The following is a 13,661-nucleotide window of genomic DNA, read 5'->3' on the forward strand; positions in this document are numbered from 1 at the left end:
TTTATTTATTTATACTCGGGGCTTCATTGTTAGGGTTAGGTTATTGAATATGAAATAAATATCCATAAAATATAAACGAAGGGTCGTCAGTTTAACGGTCGACCGGTCCTGGAGTTGACCGTTAGAGGCCGCTAACGGTTCACTGTGCGACCAGAAGCGGCGGTTCCTCTGCAGTCGTTAGTTTGTCCTTTCCTGTTGTTAGGCAGGTTGTCAGGGGCAGCGCACCAGCCAGGTAGCTAACACGGGATTACGGGACTCCAGTCAATGATGACACATGTATTTATCAAAGAAAACGACTGCCGGCGTTCCTGCTTTTCCTCCTGGAGCTGCCCTGTTCTCTTGGGTAAACGCAGCAGAGACGACAGGGTCGACTTTTTATCGAAACAGCCCGCGGTTTGCAGTGGGCTCTGCCCCGTAGTTAGCTAAGGTTTTTTTTTTTTTTTTGCTAACGTCAAGCAGCCAGCTAGCTTTAACGTTATCAGGTAGCAGCGTAAACAAAAAAGGGATAAACATTGGTAGCAACGTAGCCCAGTAAGTAGACACCTCCAGCTTTCCATTGCGCCTGATTTGCGACCCTTTTTTGTGCGAAAATGGAAGACGTTCAGGAACATTTAATGGAGCAGGAAGAGTACGAGGACAGCGACAACCCATTAGCAGCCCCCTGCAAACCCCCTGTGCGCTCCACCCGACTGCACGTCCAGAGGAGCAGTATCTGCTCTCGGGCTTATTTCGTTGTGGTTATGGTCTTCTTCCATGTGTATATCCTGAATGTTATCGGCCTGCTGCTCTACGTGCACTACAACAACGGCCCCGGGGATCTGGTCAGTGGAGACGGGGCCACTTCAGCTTCATCCAGCGAGAGCGGGGCCCCTTTGCCCCATCCTGACCCAGCTTCAAGAGAGCTACATGTGGAGGATTATAGTGACAGCTTCAGTCTCCCTCGTATTGAGGGGATACGGGTGAGAAAAAAAGGGATAATCTCAGTAAGATGGAGTAGTATTCGGTTTTATGGATGATGAGGGGAAACATCCCACTGTCATATGTTAACCAAGTTACGAGGTATGGTCACTGATATTTTACATCAAGCAAACTTTAAGGAATTCCTTAATATAAAAATACTGTAACTATATATATATATATATATTTAAAACAACTCACTATCAGCATCCAGACTTATTGTTTATTTCCTCCCTTGCTAATAACTATACATATCCACTACAACCTGAAAAGCCATTAATGCTCATCCCTGTCAATCATAGCTGAAGTTTAGAGAACTGAATCCGTGTCGCAAACATTTGAAACATTTTAAAATCATGACTGAGAGCATCACCAAGAAGGCTGGCTCTGTACTTGGTCTCGAGTCCGCGGTGGAGAGGAGAACGCTGAATGAACTGTTATCCATCAGAGACAATGATCAGCACCCTCTCCATCACACAGTGGTCAGACAGCGGAGCGCCTTCTCTCACAGGCTGTCGAAGGATACAGCAAATCTTTCCTGCCACATGCCACCACACTGTACAATACCAGCTAAAACTCTGGTCATAATAATGCATCTCACAAGCACCTTATATGTTTTATCTGTCCACTGCACCCTTATATTTTTACTTGGCACTACAGTTATACTGTATTTAACATTTTACATTGTTTATTATTGCTTTTTTTTCACATGTCTAGGTTGTTTCTTTTCTTATTGTGTTGTTACTGTGTGTAATGCTGCTGCTACACTGCAGTTTCCCAGCTTGGGATCAATAAAGTCCATCTATCTATCTATCTATTTATCTATCTATCTATCTGTCTAGCTATAGCATTGTCTATGCATGTGAACCCCCATGTGAACGTGTTGATAATGTCTCTTCATTTTCAGGTGGGTCATGTTCAGCAGGTGAGCCTCGTGTCAGGGAGAACACATGAGATGAAGACGATCAGCCTGAAACCTCTCCTGTTTGGTGAGTGTGTGCGCTGTAGTCTGATCTGTTGTTCGCCAATAAAGGGTACTTCATCAGGATTTAGAACACAACATTTAATTCTTTTAAAAGCAATACAAATATAGACCAGGAATATTTACTTAAAATTCACAGATATGTACATTTTCTATAAAACATCTTTTTTTTTTTGACCTCCACTGCCTGAGAGACACACTGTTGATCCTTCTCGAGCTCCTTTGTGACCAGCTTACTGAATATCTCTTCAATCATCACAGAAATTTGAGCATAATTTACAGTCGTAGGACGTTCTTAAATGTATGTCTATCCTTTCTCTAGCTGTTTCACATCTCAGTTCTTTTTTAAATTGTTCTAAGCATATAATCCTAGCTCCTGCATCTGTGATGTTTCCATTTGCGTGCGGCTGCCGCCAGGTTCTTGTCTCGTCTGTGCCAGGCGTATGCCTTATTGACCACCAGGCGCTCCCCTTGCACTGTGCCTGTCACTAGGAACGTCCCGCCTCGTGGGTGGTTGCGCGTCATGTTCCTTACACAGGTGGCATCTCTCTCCAGCCACAGCTGGATGCGGGAGCGGATCTGCCCACCTAACAGGGGTCCGTGCTTCAGAACGTCCAGTTTGGCAGCCAGCGAGAACTGAGACAGGCTTACTGGACTGTATTTGAGCCGTGTTAGACGCAGTTTCACAACTTGGGAGGAAGGAAGCACATAAACAAAAAGCATGATTGGCATGAAAAACATATAAAACATACAATAAAAAAATAGGTCCAGACAGGAGAGAAGAGGTGAAAGAATATTGATACTCACCAAAATCACTTCTACAAAAGGTCTCCAGTATATCTTTTGAAGAGGAGGCCTCCTCCAGCTCACAATCCCGACAGCTTGCCTGGGGAACTGAAATAGTCAATCGTTTATTAAATGAAGTCAACTCAAGTGTATGTGTCTATGTAGTCAGGTTCTTACCTCTACGGCCCCCTGTCTGAACAGTAGTGTTGGTGATGGAAGAGATACACATGAGATGGTCTGCAGGATATTGGTCACAGCGTAGAATTTCTGGCCAGGGGTAGCCATAACAGTTCATGATTGGTGCACAGCTGTCCCGCACAGATTCACATAAACTCCTGCAGGGTGATATAAACCTGATGATAAAGAAGAGATGGAAAGGGTTGTGGGCAGCATTGAATAGATGAAAGGATTTGAATCAATAGTGTAGTGGTAGGGAACAAACAAGACTGGGTTAGGTAACATTTGGTTGCTTGTTTTTCTGTGTTTCTAAACTGAGAGGTGCTAATGTGACAGAAAGCAGATTATAGTGCTTTGATGCCATTGTTTCAGTCTGAAACCAGGGCCTTTCCTCAGATACCAGCACCAATTTGCATAACTTTCAAAAGGTGTTAACCCTTGATGACCCTTCTCCTATTCAACTTTGCCATTCATCTAAAATCTTTTTCTTGTCCTATTGAAAAAGCTGGTCAGCCTCTCTGGTTAGTGGTGAGTTTTGGTTTTAAACTAGGCCCCTGGCTACCATACTTCTACTACTACAGTACTATCAAGTGCATTGCAACAAAACAAATTGTGGGCAGCTGTCCTGTGAAAATCAGAATTCTTCAAACTGTGACTTGAAAAGGTTGACAATATTTGGTTAATTGAAAAAACTAAATGTCTAAACTTACCTGTCAAGGCAGATAGGTGCAAAGAGAGAGCAGAGAAAGATGCGGGCGTCAGGGTGGCACTCTCTGGCAAGTAGTGGCAACCAGCTGGCGCTCTGTTGCACAGCCTCAGCTGGAGACTCGTGGCCCAGCAGGTTGGGCATCCTCATGGTGTCATAACCGATGTTTTGGCACAAGGCCATGCCTGACGGGATAGGGACACAGCGAGAGGAACTGCGGGGCTCCCAAAGTCCACTTTCGCCTATAGAAAGCATTGACCTAGTAGAAGTACCAGGCTCCCCCCACGCCTCGCCATCCTCTCCTGCTGCAGCTCCCGGTCTAGAAACACGAGTATCTCCAAATCCAGTTTCTGTGTTTCCCTCAATACTTGCCCTGTCCCCGCCCTTGTCCTTTACTCCAGATCTAACCCTACCCTCAGCCCTCACTCGTCCCTCTGACCCTTCCCTTACTCTTCCAGGACCAAGCATTATTGTGCTGCTAGGCCCAGCAAGCAGGAGGAGAAAAAGTAGAGGGAAGGTGGAGATAAAATGAGGGCAGAGCATTGCAGTCATCCTGGGACAGAAGTTGGAAAGGAGGAGTAATCCTGTAGTGCGTCTCTTGAGTGAATGAAGACCCCTGTGTGACAGTGCAGGAGAGGATGGCAGAATAGGTGTATTTATAGTGGGCGGTGATTACATTTGCATAGGAAGGGGTAAGGGGAGGTGTGGAGAACAGCAGGGAGAAGGGTTGGGGCACACATTAAAGTGTTATTAGAGACGCGAAACCAGTTGCATTTATGAGCAGATTTAAGTGAGTTTGACAGAGCTCGAGATTAGTAAGGTCGATGGATTGGCATTTGGATACTTTTGGCTTTCTGCCATTTCCATCCCCACAGCTTGAATTGAGGAACCGACTGGCCCTCATGTAGTGAAACTCCTCCACCCCTTCCATCATGCGTTTTCTTTCAACCCACACCTAACTACCCTGTCCCGCCCTGACCTCTCTGCTTTTTAAAGTTTTATTTTTTATTTTTTTTTATCCAACTAAGAGGGAAAGTTTGGATGTTCTTGTAAATACTTGCTTAGTTGCTACTTGTTTATTATTCATGAGGATATTAAGGAGAGAATTCAGCTGCCCACATGGTGAGATTATTGCAGAGCTGTAAACCTTCAAAGGAAGATAATCTACATGCAACAGAAACTATTTTGATAATTGTTTAAACATTTCAGACATTGTTTTAGTAAAACAATGTCCTTAAATTCACTGCTGTATCTGCATCTTCTCCAAATGTGAAGATTTGCTTCTTTTTCCCGCTTGTTCTACATCATAGTAAGTATTTTGGGGGGGTTTGAGTGCAGGTCATAGAAAACAGACATTTGATCACGTCACCTTGGGCTGTGGGACATTTTGTGGGAATTTCTCCCTATTTTCTGATGTTTTATATTTATCTATTATTTGTGAAAGTAATCAGCAGATATAGCAATACTGAAAATAATGAGTAGTTTAAACTCTAGTGCGCACTGCTTGTACGTTTTGAGTGCGTGTGCGTGTGAACATATGTGTAGGACACAAACAAAATTGGTGTCGTCCTGCTGTGTAGCCATGGCCTGATTCCTGTTCAGACAAGCAGGTCACTTCCTTTCCGGGGGAGAAAGAGACAGTGGTGGGAGGGAGAAGAGGAAGGCTCAGTCTCCCTTCATTCATATCAGTTATCCAGATTAATGAGGCTTGACTGGACAATAGGAATTAACCAAGTGGGTACAGTGTAAAAGACATGGGTGACAAACAAGGTCTCTACTGTACAGGCAGCCAACCTGCCGGAAGCCTTTTATTAAGAGGGGAAATGACTGACAGACATGGATGGGTTGCTGGAAGAGAACAGGAGGGAACCACGAAACACTAATTTGTGCCTAGACCTGAATAAGTTCAACAAATGTATGTAATAGTTCAAATAAAATAGCATTTTTGCCGGTGTAACACATTTTCTAGGAAACCCAGGTGAACCTACCCAAAAAAAATGTTTAGGGACAGACATCAAAATTATACCATAGTGGAAAAAAGATATTGGCTGTTTTGTATGAACGAGTATCTTTTACTGCTTTGCACTAATTAATATTAACAGTTACTGACTCCCAGTAGACTGCACTGTTTCCACCCTGCTCTGGGAGAAGTCCAGTGTCGTCACTCATTAAGCCTGCCTGTGGGATAGGCTATACCACAAATAGCTCACTGGGGACTGACAAAGGGGAATAGCTTGTACTCGTTATATACACAGTCTATCTATACCATCACTAAAGAGTTCCTGTGCTCTAACACCTACTAAATCATGCAAGAAAGAAAGATATGATTAATTATCACCAAGTGTTGTTGCTTCAAAGTTGAAACGATTTTATGAGAAGAAGTTTATTAGATTTGTATTGTTTTTTAAGAGCCCACACATCCTAATTAACATCCTAATTAGCATACACTGATCAAACTATCTCAGAATTGCCCTTTCACACTGAAGGGTTTTGTCAGGCAATCTAAAGTAATCCATTTAGTCTGACAGATCAAACCAATACTGTCCACAGAGATCTTCTAATCAGGTTGTGGGTGTGAATTTTCTGACTTGAGATACTTTAAAATGAATTTTAAGTAATGGCATAGACATTGATAACCAGGTTACTGGAGTGGTTTAAGTTTATTTGTTCATCATCCTGTGTAATCTTCATGTGTGAATCATTTATACACAACAGTTGTGAACAAGCACAGACAGTCAGCCATACTTTCAATGTTTTTGATTAGTGTTGCATAACCTCCAAGCCACTCTTTTTGATAGATTTTATATCCTTTGTCCACACTCTAATCTCTCTGGGGGGGAAAATATAGACTCCACAGATTCCATATCATTTTTAATGGAGAGAGTAATTGTGTCCATTAGATGATTTGGGTGAGTATGTCAAATAAATGTGTCCTCATTTCCAATTAGGATCTTTGAAAAGTATTAGCAGCTTCTAACCACACATGTCCAAGGCTGCAGTGTGTCCTAACATTCGCCTCTGTTGTCTTTTTCTGGTTCCTGTCAGAAATCCCTGGCTTCCTGTCTGAGGAGGAGTGCCGTGTGGTGGTGCAGCTGGCTCAACTCAAGGGTCTGATGGAGAGCCAAATGACAGCACCCAGCCAGGGACAAGAGGAGTCAAACCAGCCACTACTTTCTATCAGCACAGAGGAGGTCTTCAGTCTGTTGGACCTAAACCAGGATGGGCTGCTTCAGAAGCAGGAGGTGACAAGATGGACATTTCTTGTATCCGTATGCCTGTAAAGCTGGAGGAGAAAAATCCATCTTAGTTAAAAATGTCAGAACCTGTTGTGCTTTTTATTGAAAATAGAAAAACATTTCTGGTCTCTCCTTCAGATTGTGAGTCACTTGCGCTCTCGAGATGGAACTTGGTTGAACCCAGACAATTTACGGCAGATACTTTCTGGTCTGGAAGCCTGCCCAACAGGTTAGTACCCCTGTGGTTTGTGTGTGTCAGTACATTTCTGACGGTTCTGATGCCATATACATATACATAACACAGCATCAGAGAAGTTACGGGGCACATACAGTACAAGTTTGAAGGACTTTAAAAAAAACTAAGTTTGTGAGACACCAGGAAAAACTGATTGTGACCTAAAAGGTTTAATGAATTCATCTTTTAATCTTTAAGGGTAACTTGATTAATTTAAATGAATTTTTCTTAATTATGATTAAGCTCTTTTAGACCAAAAATGCAAGAAATGTTAGAAAAATGAGCAAAGATTCAATCCAAATAGAGAGACTGTTGGTACTCTTTGTTCTCTAATTTCTAAAGTCTAATGTGTAATGGATAAATCTGGACGTTTTATCCCTCTTTGTGTGTGGCTTAGGGTTAGGGTAGGTTAGGGTTGTGTGTCTGTGAGTGTTTCACCATTGGTTTTGTATTGGTAAGAGTAAGTGGCTGACGGGTGGCTGTGATTGCGTGCAAGTCTTTGTGAGTGGCAAGGCCGGGAAAGAGGTGACACCGTTTTGACCTGATGCCATTGTGCCAGGCGTTGCACACATCCCAGTCCGGATGTGCCTCATCCTATCTCATTAAAAACTGATTATTCTCCAACCCCTTCTCTTAATTTTCCCCCGGATCCCCCTCCCCCCACTCCCTCCTCCACACTCGTTTTTCGTTAACCCCCACCCCCACCCCAACTGCCCAGCCACCTCTTCTCTGGCACCCCAGAGCTATTGTTGCGGCTGGGGCGCGGTCTCCCAGGAGGTGAATTGTGCTGTGGGTGTGTTTCGGAATTTTCATTATCAGGTTTGTTCTGTGGTATTCAGAATCATGTTTGTGACAAAGAACTGGTTGAAGGAATTTGGTATGGAAATAAGAGAGAAGGGAGGCTGTTTAAATAGTCCTACTGTTTGACTACTAGTTGTCCAAAATTTTTAGGTCCTAAGATTAATATCCTGAATGCTGATTAGTAGTTGTGATTGCTTGATATAGTTGATGATTAGTAAATAATGGATGGGTCTATTCTAAATGGATTTGTGTGTTGTTGTTTTCTTGTAAGGATGCTCCATTTGGAGGAGGGAGCGGTTCGAGGCGTTGTGGTTTTTTTGTATGTTTATGTGTTTTCGCGCATGCGCACAGTGTACAACAGCAAATGCAGAAAGCTCATATTCTATTTCAGCATGTATTAGATAATACATACGTGGTCTTTACCTAGGTTCCGGGAATCCATGTTGAATCGTGTGCTTGCACACACTCAGGAACAGGTAACTGTACATTACACACATTCCTGTCACATTCTTACAGAAGCAGCTCATACCTCATAGATTTGTTATTGTACTGATGATGCTATGTTGTTTTTTGTGCTCTTTGCGGAGTGCTTTTTTCTTTGTTTTCTAGTGGATGAGATAGCGCGAGCTGAGACACGTCTGCCTCTGCATTGGGTGAATCTGTATGTATGCCTGCTTGTCTAGGTGATTCGCTATTGATGTATCATTTTGTGAAATGACTTCAGTAAGCCTACGGCGTACGTATCGAGGAAGCCCTCCTCATTTCAGAGACTACCTGACGGGCGACAACATGGGCTGGCAGTGAACACAACGTGGCTCTATGCGGAGTCTTCATTGCAGGTTATTATGTATATGTTATCTCAATTTATCGTTTTTGTCTTCAGTGCTTTGCAAGTGTTTGATATTTTTAGAGTATTTATATATTAATTTTCACAGAGAACCGTAATTATCTCCCAAGTTTAGATTAGCTTTTATCATTATTGACCTATGATTTGATAACAGTTCATGGTTTTATAACAACGTAATTGTTGACGAGGTTTTGACGAGCCTCTGTGCCAATTACTACAAATTAACTAGTAGTACTCCAGGTAATACTAGTCACTTGCAAATAGTGCTTAATCCACTTATTTACTGGTTTTGTGCGTTTTGTGATTTCTTTTAGATCCAGTAATTAATAGTGTTTTTTTGTTTGGTCCATATTATTATACATTTTTTTTTTTTAATCATTTTATTTTTTTTTCTTCGTCTTATTTTTTCTTCCTATTTTTGAGTGCTGTTATTGTTTCTGCTTTCTCTCGGGAGGTTTTTGTTTTAGTCAGTAGGCTTTATCCATGTTTTTTGCTACCTCAGCTCTGTAGGGTGTATGAGGTGTTGAGACCACCTTTCCTGTGCAGCAACCGTGACCTACTGAATTTGAGATGTAGGGATTCTTTTCACCACTTTCGCAAGTCATGATAACCAGCAAAGCCTCTTTTATCTTTACTTGCCACTTGGTGAATATTGGAGATGAGATTTGTACAATTTTGAGCCGTTTTGTATATGGCTGTCTGTATAGTGATGGCAGTGGTTGCTGACCATTGACTATATGGAGAAGTTTTTCTGAGATCTACACGGAAGTTAATCAATTATGGACCGAATAAAATGTTTAGTATCTATTAAGTCTGTTGTGTGTCATGTTTGGGTGTGTCCTTAGGCAGCTTGAATATATGGACGGAGTTAGATTTGACAGACTGAGTTATGTTGGGACGTGCAGCAGGAGGAACCTGAAAATGATATATCCTGGTGTGCTGGTACAGCTCTGTCTGCACTGGTTTTACAACTCGAATTTGACGTTACTGAGGTAGTAGTGTTAGTAGAATCAGAGGTGCTTTAACGTAATAATTCTTTTGCTCCTACGGACATATCCATGTGTATCTGACTCTCAGTATGGTTGGATTTTAGTGTGTGGCTTATGTCTTTTATTAGTGAATGTCATGTTATCTATCAAATTGTTGGCAATTTCAACTACGCCGTAGGTACTGAATCCAGGGAGACCCAATGCATTTCTAAGTGGTGTACATGTTTTAAGGTTCGCAGTGTTCTGTTGTATAGTTGTTTCACCTTTTGAGCGATGAGGTGGGTATACTATTTCTAGTCTATCTATTATTTTATAGTGGTGGTAGTCATGTTCTTTATTCTTGTTTTACTTTATCGTCCTGGAAATTATATTTTTCTTACCGTCTATATTTCTTGGTAATTAATTGTAACATAGAGATCTTCTTTTTGCACATTGAAATTTTGAAAATAAAAAGCTTGTTTTCATGTTTAATTCTTTATTCTGCATAGTGACAGTATTGTAGTTGTTGTACTGGAGGAGCACTTGTTAAGTGGAATTATAAAAAGTATTCTCCAATGTTGGAAGTGTAAATGAGGTTTTTTCTACTATTAGTTTTTCTTCTTGGAAATTATGCTCTGGTTATAAATGCTGTGATGCGATGGTGATAATGTTAAAGGTGCCATTTTTTAAAGTGGTGGTATGGTTATATAGCTTTGTAATTCTTAGTTATTCCTCTATCAAGGTTAATATGATACAGTTGATGAATTATGTAGTTAGTTAATTAGAATATAATAGTAATAATTTAAGTAGTTGAAGATATAACATACGAAGCATACTGGTTGTAGATAATTGTTTATAAGTGGGTTTTGACTACAGTCCTGTGTCCATAACAACATTTAGGCCAATAGTTTTACTTGATGCAAGATGAGTATACTATTTTGATTCATTTGGTACAGAATAGAAAGCTTTGTAGTTTGCAGCATGAATACATTTTATGCCAGAAAATCATAGTAATGCTTTAGTGCGTATTAAGTTCTTTTTGGTTTTTTGAGAAATTTACTTATGTCCTCTAAATCTTAGTTGCACATGTGGTTTTGATGCCCTGAGATAGTTTGTTTTTTGCTTCTCTATGCTTGTTTCACTCTATTAGCTTTCCTACACTTATCATTCTTCCTCGTGCGTCAATTGCATTGTTCTATCTTCGTCCCATCGTGCCTTCCCTTATTTGGTGGTTGATGGGTTTGAAGCTAGATGAGTAGTTCCCTTGAGGGGTCAGGGGTGGCGTCGTCCAAGGTCAGGCGTGGGGTGTGAATTGGGTGGACTCAACAGTGGGTATTGATGGATCAAGAGTCTACCAGTGCGAGCGAGGGTCTCGCTACTGTTGTGAGTCTAGGTTTGTTCACAGGAGGCATCAAAGCTGATCGGTTTGCACGGAGAGCATAGGTGGGTGTGAGGCGAGGTTGGTTTTTGTTGGTTGTTTGGGAATTTGGCGGCTCTCATCTAGCAGCGACTCCATCTTTATGGTTCTATTTAGCCGGGCCTTTTTGTTGAATTGAACAAAGTTGACATTGTATATATTGTTCAATACGTGGTCTCGTGTGTTCTTAGAGCACTATAGATTTAGGTAGTTTCCAGTAGGCTGATACATTTTGCGTACAATGTGCAGAACGCTGTATGTGGAATAATTAAATTGGACTAAGAACATGACCCCCAGAATATCGGTCGTCTCCTTGTTCATAATTCTGATGACGCATTATATTTGTTGTCTGCGTCAAGGACCTACTTGCTTGGTATAGTTCCATTTTTGATTGGTCCTTTCCTTCAAGTTTGTTGTGTATTTGAAATGGTTGTTGTTGATTTTTTAGAGGAGAGATTATTGGGTGGTCATATGCATGGGATTGTTGCTCTCATATGTTTGAAGGTATTTAGTTATATTAAGTTTATCAGAAGTTTGATATGTTTTGAGCATGAAGTGAGATTGGCTCAGTTTGCTCTTGATGAATATTGTGAGTTGAATTTGTACACTTTTATTCTGATAGTAATTATTTTTGGGAGAATGGTTGTCTGGTGAATTTATGTAGCGAGTTGGATATTATAAGTATCTATGTGCATTGAGATGTAGCGCTGCTTATGCAGCTTTCCATTTTGTAGGTTTTTATCTTATGAGCATCGTTACTTCTGTTTGCAGGTCTGTTTTAATTTTTGTATATATGAATTTAGAGCTTAGTGTTGCGACTGGAGCCAGTTTCTACCAAATATTCATTGTGAATGTGTTCACGAGGGGAAGTCTTTTTGTTTTGTTTTCCTCAGTTTTGTTTTTTCCAGAGTTTTATCATTGAAATGTTATTTAATAAAGGAGTTTGCACACGTACTTGAAAATGCAGGACTCTTTTTGACTGGAACATAAAGATTGCTTTTCACACCTGGCTGTGGGAGGCGCGGTCCTCAGGTGTAATGTGTAATATGACGTGGTGTGCTTAGCGTAATTATTTAAAACTTTTCTCACTTTATCCTCTCTATTCTCAATAAATATTTATATTGTCTAGAGTATGTAATATGGTTTGTGAGGTGTAGTGAAGGTTTATTCCAGTAAGTGATTTTAAGTTATGAGATGAAGTCATATTTTATTAAAGCATTAGTTTTGCTACTGATATTTGTCCGATGTATTTATTTGTATTGATGTTCTAATGTTCTAATTTAAATTATTATATGGATTATGCATGTTTTGTTTATCAGTGTGGTTTTGATGGTTGTTTGCGTTTTGCATAGTCAACATGTTGGATTGTATGACAAGTGATTGTCTCGTATCTGATATTGTTTATTTTGTGTTGTGAGCCCAACGCCAAATACAGACATTTGCGAGCAATTTTGCTTGATGATGTAAGTATGATAGTATATTTCAGATGGTTATCATGTCATTTGTGGTATGGGGTATTGACTTACTATCTGTTACAGAATCCTGTTGGCACCAGTTCCTACAGGTCCTCTCCCATCTGCGAGCACATGTTAAAAGAACCTTTGATGGATCCTGCCCCTGTTGTCCTAATAATAATTAGTAGCGGAATCAAATCCTCTTTTTTGTAATGATAAACAGACAAAAACATTTTCTCTTGTGAGTTCTTACTCCTCTGCAATCACAGTGCTAATTGGTTAGGGTCAAGCATCCTTCACTAGAGGGAAGGGTGGTGCTGAAGATTACAGAGACTACAGCTACAGGGGGCAGAAAGTTCCATTAAGATTTATTTGTTAAGGTTAATTATGCGGGCACCTGAAATCTTAACTACATCCCAAAAAACAGTTTGAGAACTCTTTAAGTTGATAAAGTAACAGGAGAATTTGTTCGGGGGCCACCTGGAGCCCTCCCCTGCACCCCACCGGTGGAAACCCTCCACTCAATCCCCGCCGTTACCGAGATTAAGAGCAAATAACCAGAGCAAAAAGGACATCCAGACAGCGCTTCAGGGGCATTTATCCGCAGTTATTTGTGGTGTTTTCAGGTCAAGGACGTATGCGGTGTAATAAACCCATCCTTGTGACTTCTCTCTTTGACTGAGTGGTGCTGCTGATGCTGTGCGCACTGCACTGGGCGCGGCTTCAGCCAATCACGTCAGCCGGCGGCGGGAGGAGGCGGGGGGAGCGGGCGGCGGGGGGGGGGGCTCAGTCAGTTACAGCTAACGGACCGTGGAGCAGGTCACACTCTCCGTCTGTCGAACCGCGGCATCACGTACAGGTTTATGGACTTCTGACTGGGCTGCTTAAAAGAAATCATCCTCACCCAAAGGCGCAGTATCATTTTCATTTAACTGTTATCCATGAGATTCTTCAGGCTTACCTTCAAGTGCTTCGTCGACTGCTTTTGAATCTCCTTTGTCAACGGCTGAACTGACTGCGGCGCCTTGTGAAATTTTCCATCTCTTAACTGAGCTGAGGGTTTCCAACGTGTGAAAATCATAAAAAAAAAAAAAA

At 41.3% G+C, this 13,661-nt stretch overlaps 2 protein-coding genes across 2 annotated transcripts; one reads left to right on the top strand and one right to left on the bottom strand.

Annotated features, from left to right (window-relative positions):
- The first annotated feature begins 179 nt into the window (after positions 1 to 179).
- Positions 180 to 7,725, top strand: LOC118323906 (transmembrane prolyl 4-hydroxylase-like). Its single transcript, XM_035655974.1, has 4 exons — positions 180 to 959; positions 1,865 to 1,946; positions 6,654 to 6,850; positions 6,983 to 7,725. The coding sequence occupies exons 1-4, from the start codon at positions 591 to 593 to the stop codon at positions 7,076 to 7,078; spliced, it is 744 nt and encodes a 247-aa protein (XP_035511867.1). The 5' UTR covers positions 180 to 590; the 3' UTR covers positions 7,079 to 7,725.
- LOC118323907 (secreted frizzled-related protein 5) lies at positions 2,059 to 4,263 on the bottom strand. The gene is made up of 4 exons (XM_035655976.1): positions 3,613 to 4,263; positions 2,903 to 3,078; positions 2,747 to 2,833; positions 2,059 to 2,628 (listed from the first exon to the last, which is right to left on the bottom strand). Exons 1-4 carry the CDS (start codon positions 4,158 to 4,160, stop codon positions 2,309 to 2,311), a joined length of 1,131 nt encoding a protein of 376 aa, XP_035511869.1. The 5' UTR covers positions 4,161 to 4,263; the 3' UTR covers positions 2,059 to 2,308.
- Positions 7,726 to 13,661: the final 5,936 nt, after the last annotated feature.

The sequence above is a fragment of the Morone saxatilis genome, unplaced genomic scaffold, assembly GCF_004916995.1.
Source record: "Morone saxatilis isolate NCDOM2014 unplaced genomic scaffold, NCSU_SB_2.0 Contig15, whole genome shotgun sequence".
Classification (NCBI taxonomy): Eukaryota; Metazoa; Chordata; class Actinopteri; family Moronidae; genus Morone; species Morone saxatilis.

Bases quoted from the DNA above. Each gene is read 5' to 3' on its own strand.
- LOC118323906 (XM_035655974.1), top strand. From the start codon at position 591: ATGGAAGACGTTCAGGAACATTTAATGGAGCAGGAAGAGTACGAGGAC. The intron at 960-1,864 runs GTGAGAAAAAAA...CTTCATTTTCAG, and splicing joins CTCGTATTGAGGGGATACGG to GTGGGTCATGTTCAGCAGGT. The intron at 6,851-6,982 runs GTGACAAGATGG...TCTCTCCTTCAG, and splicing joins GGCTGCTTCAGAAGCAGGAG to ATTGTGAGTCACTTGCGCTC.
- LOC118323907 (XM_035655976.1), bottom strand. From the start codon at position 4,160: ATGACTGCAATGCTCTGCCCTCATTTTATCTCCACCTTCCCTCTACTT. The intron at 3,079-3,612 runs GTAAGTTTAGAC...CTTTATCATCAG, and splicing joins GCACCTATCTGCCTTGACAG to GTTTATATCACCCTGCAGGA. The intron at 2,629-2,746 runs GTGAGTATCAAT...CTTCCTCCCAAG, and splicing joins CTTTTGTAGAAGTGATTTTG to TTGTGAAACTGCGTCTAACA.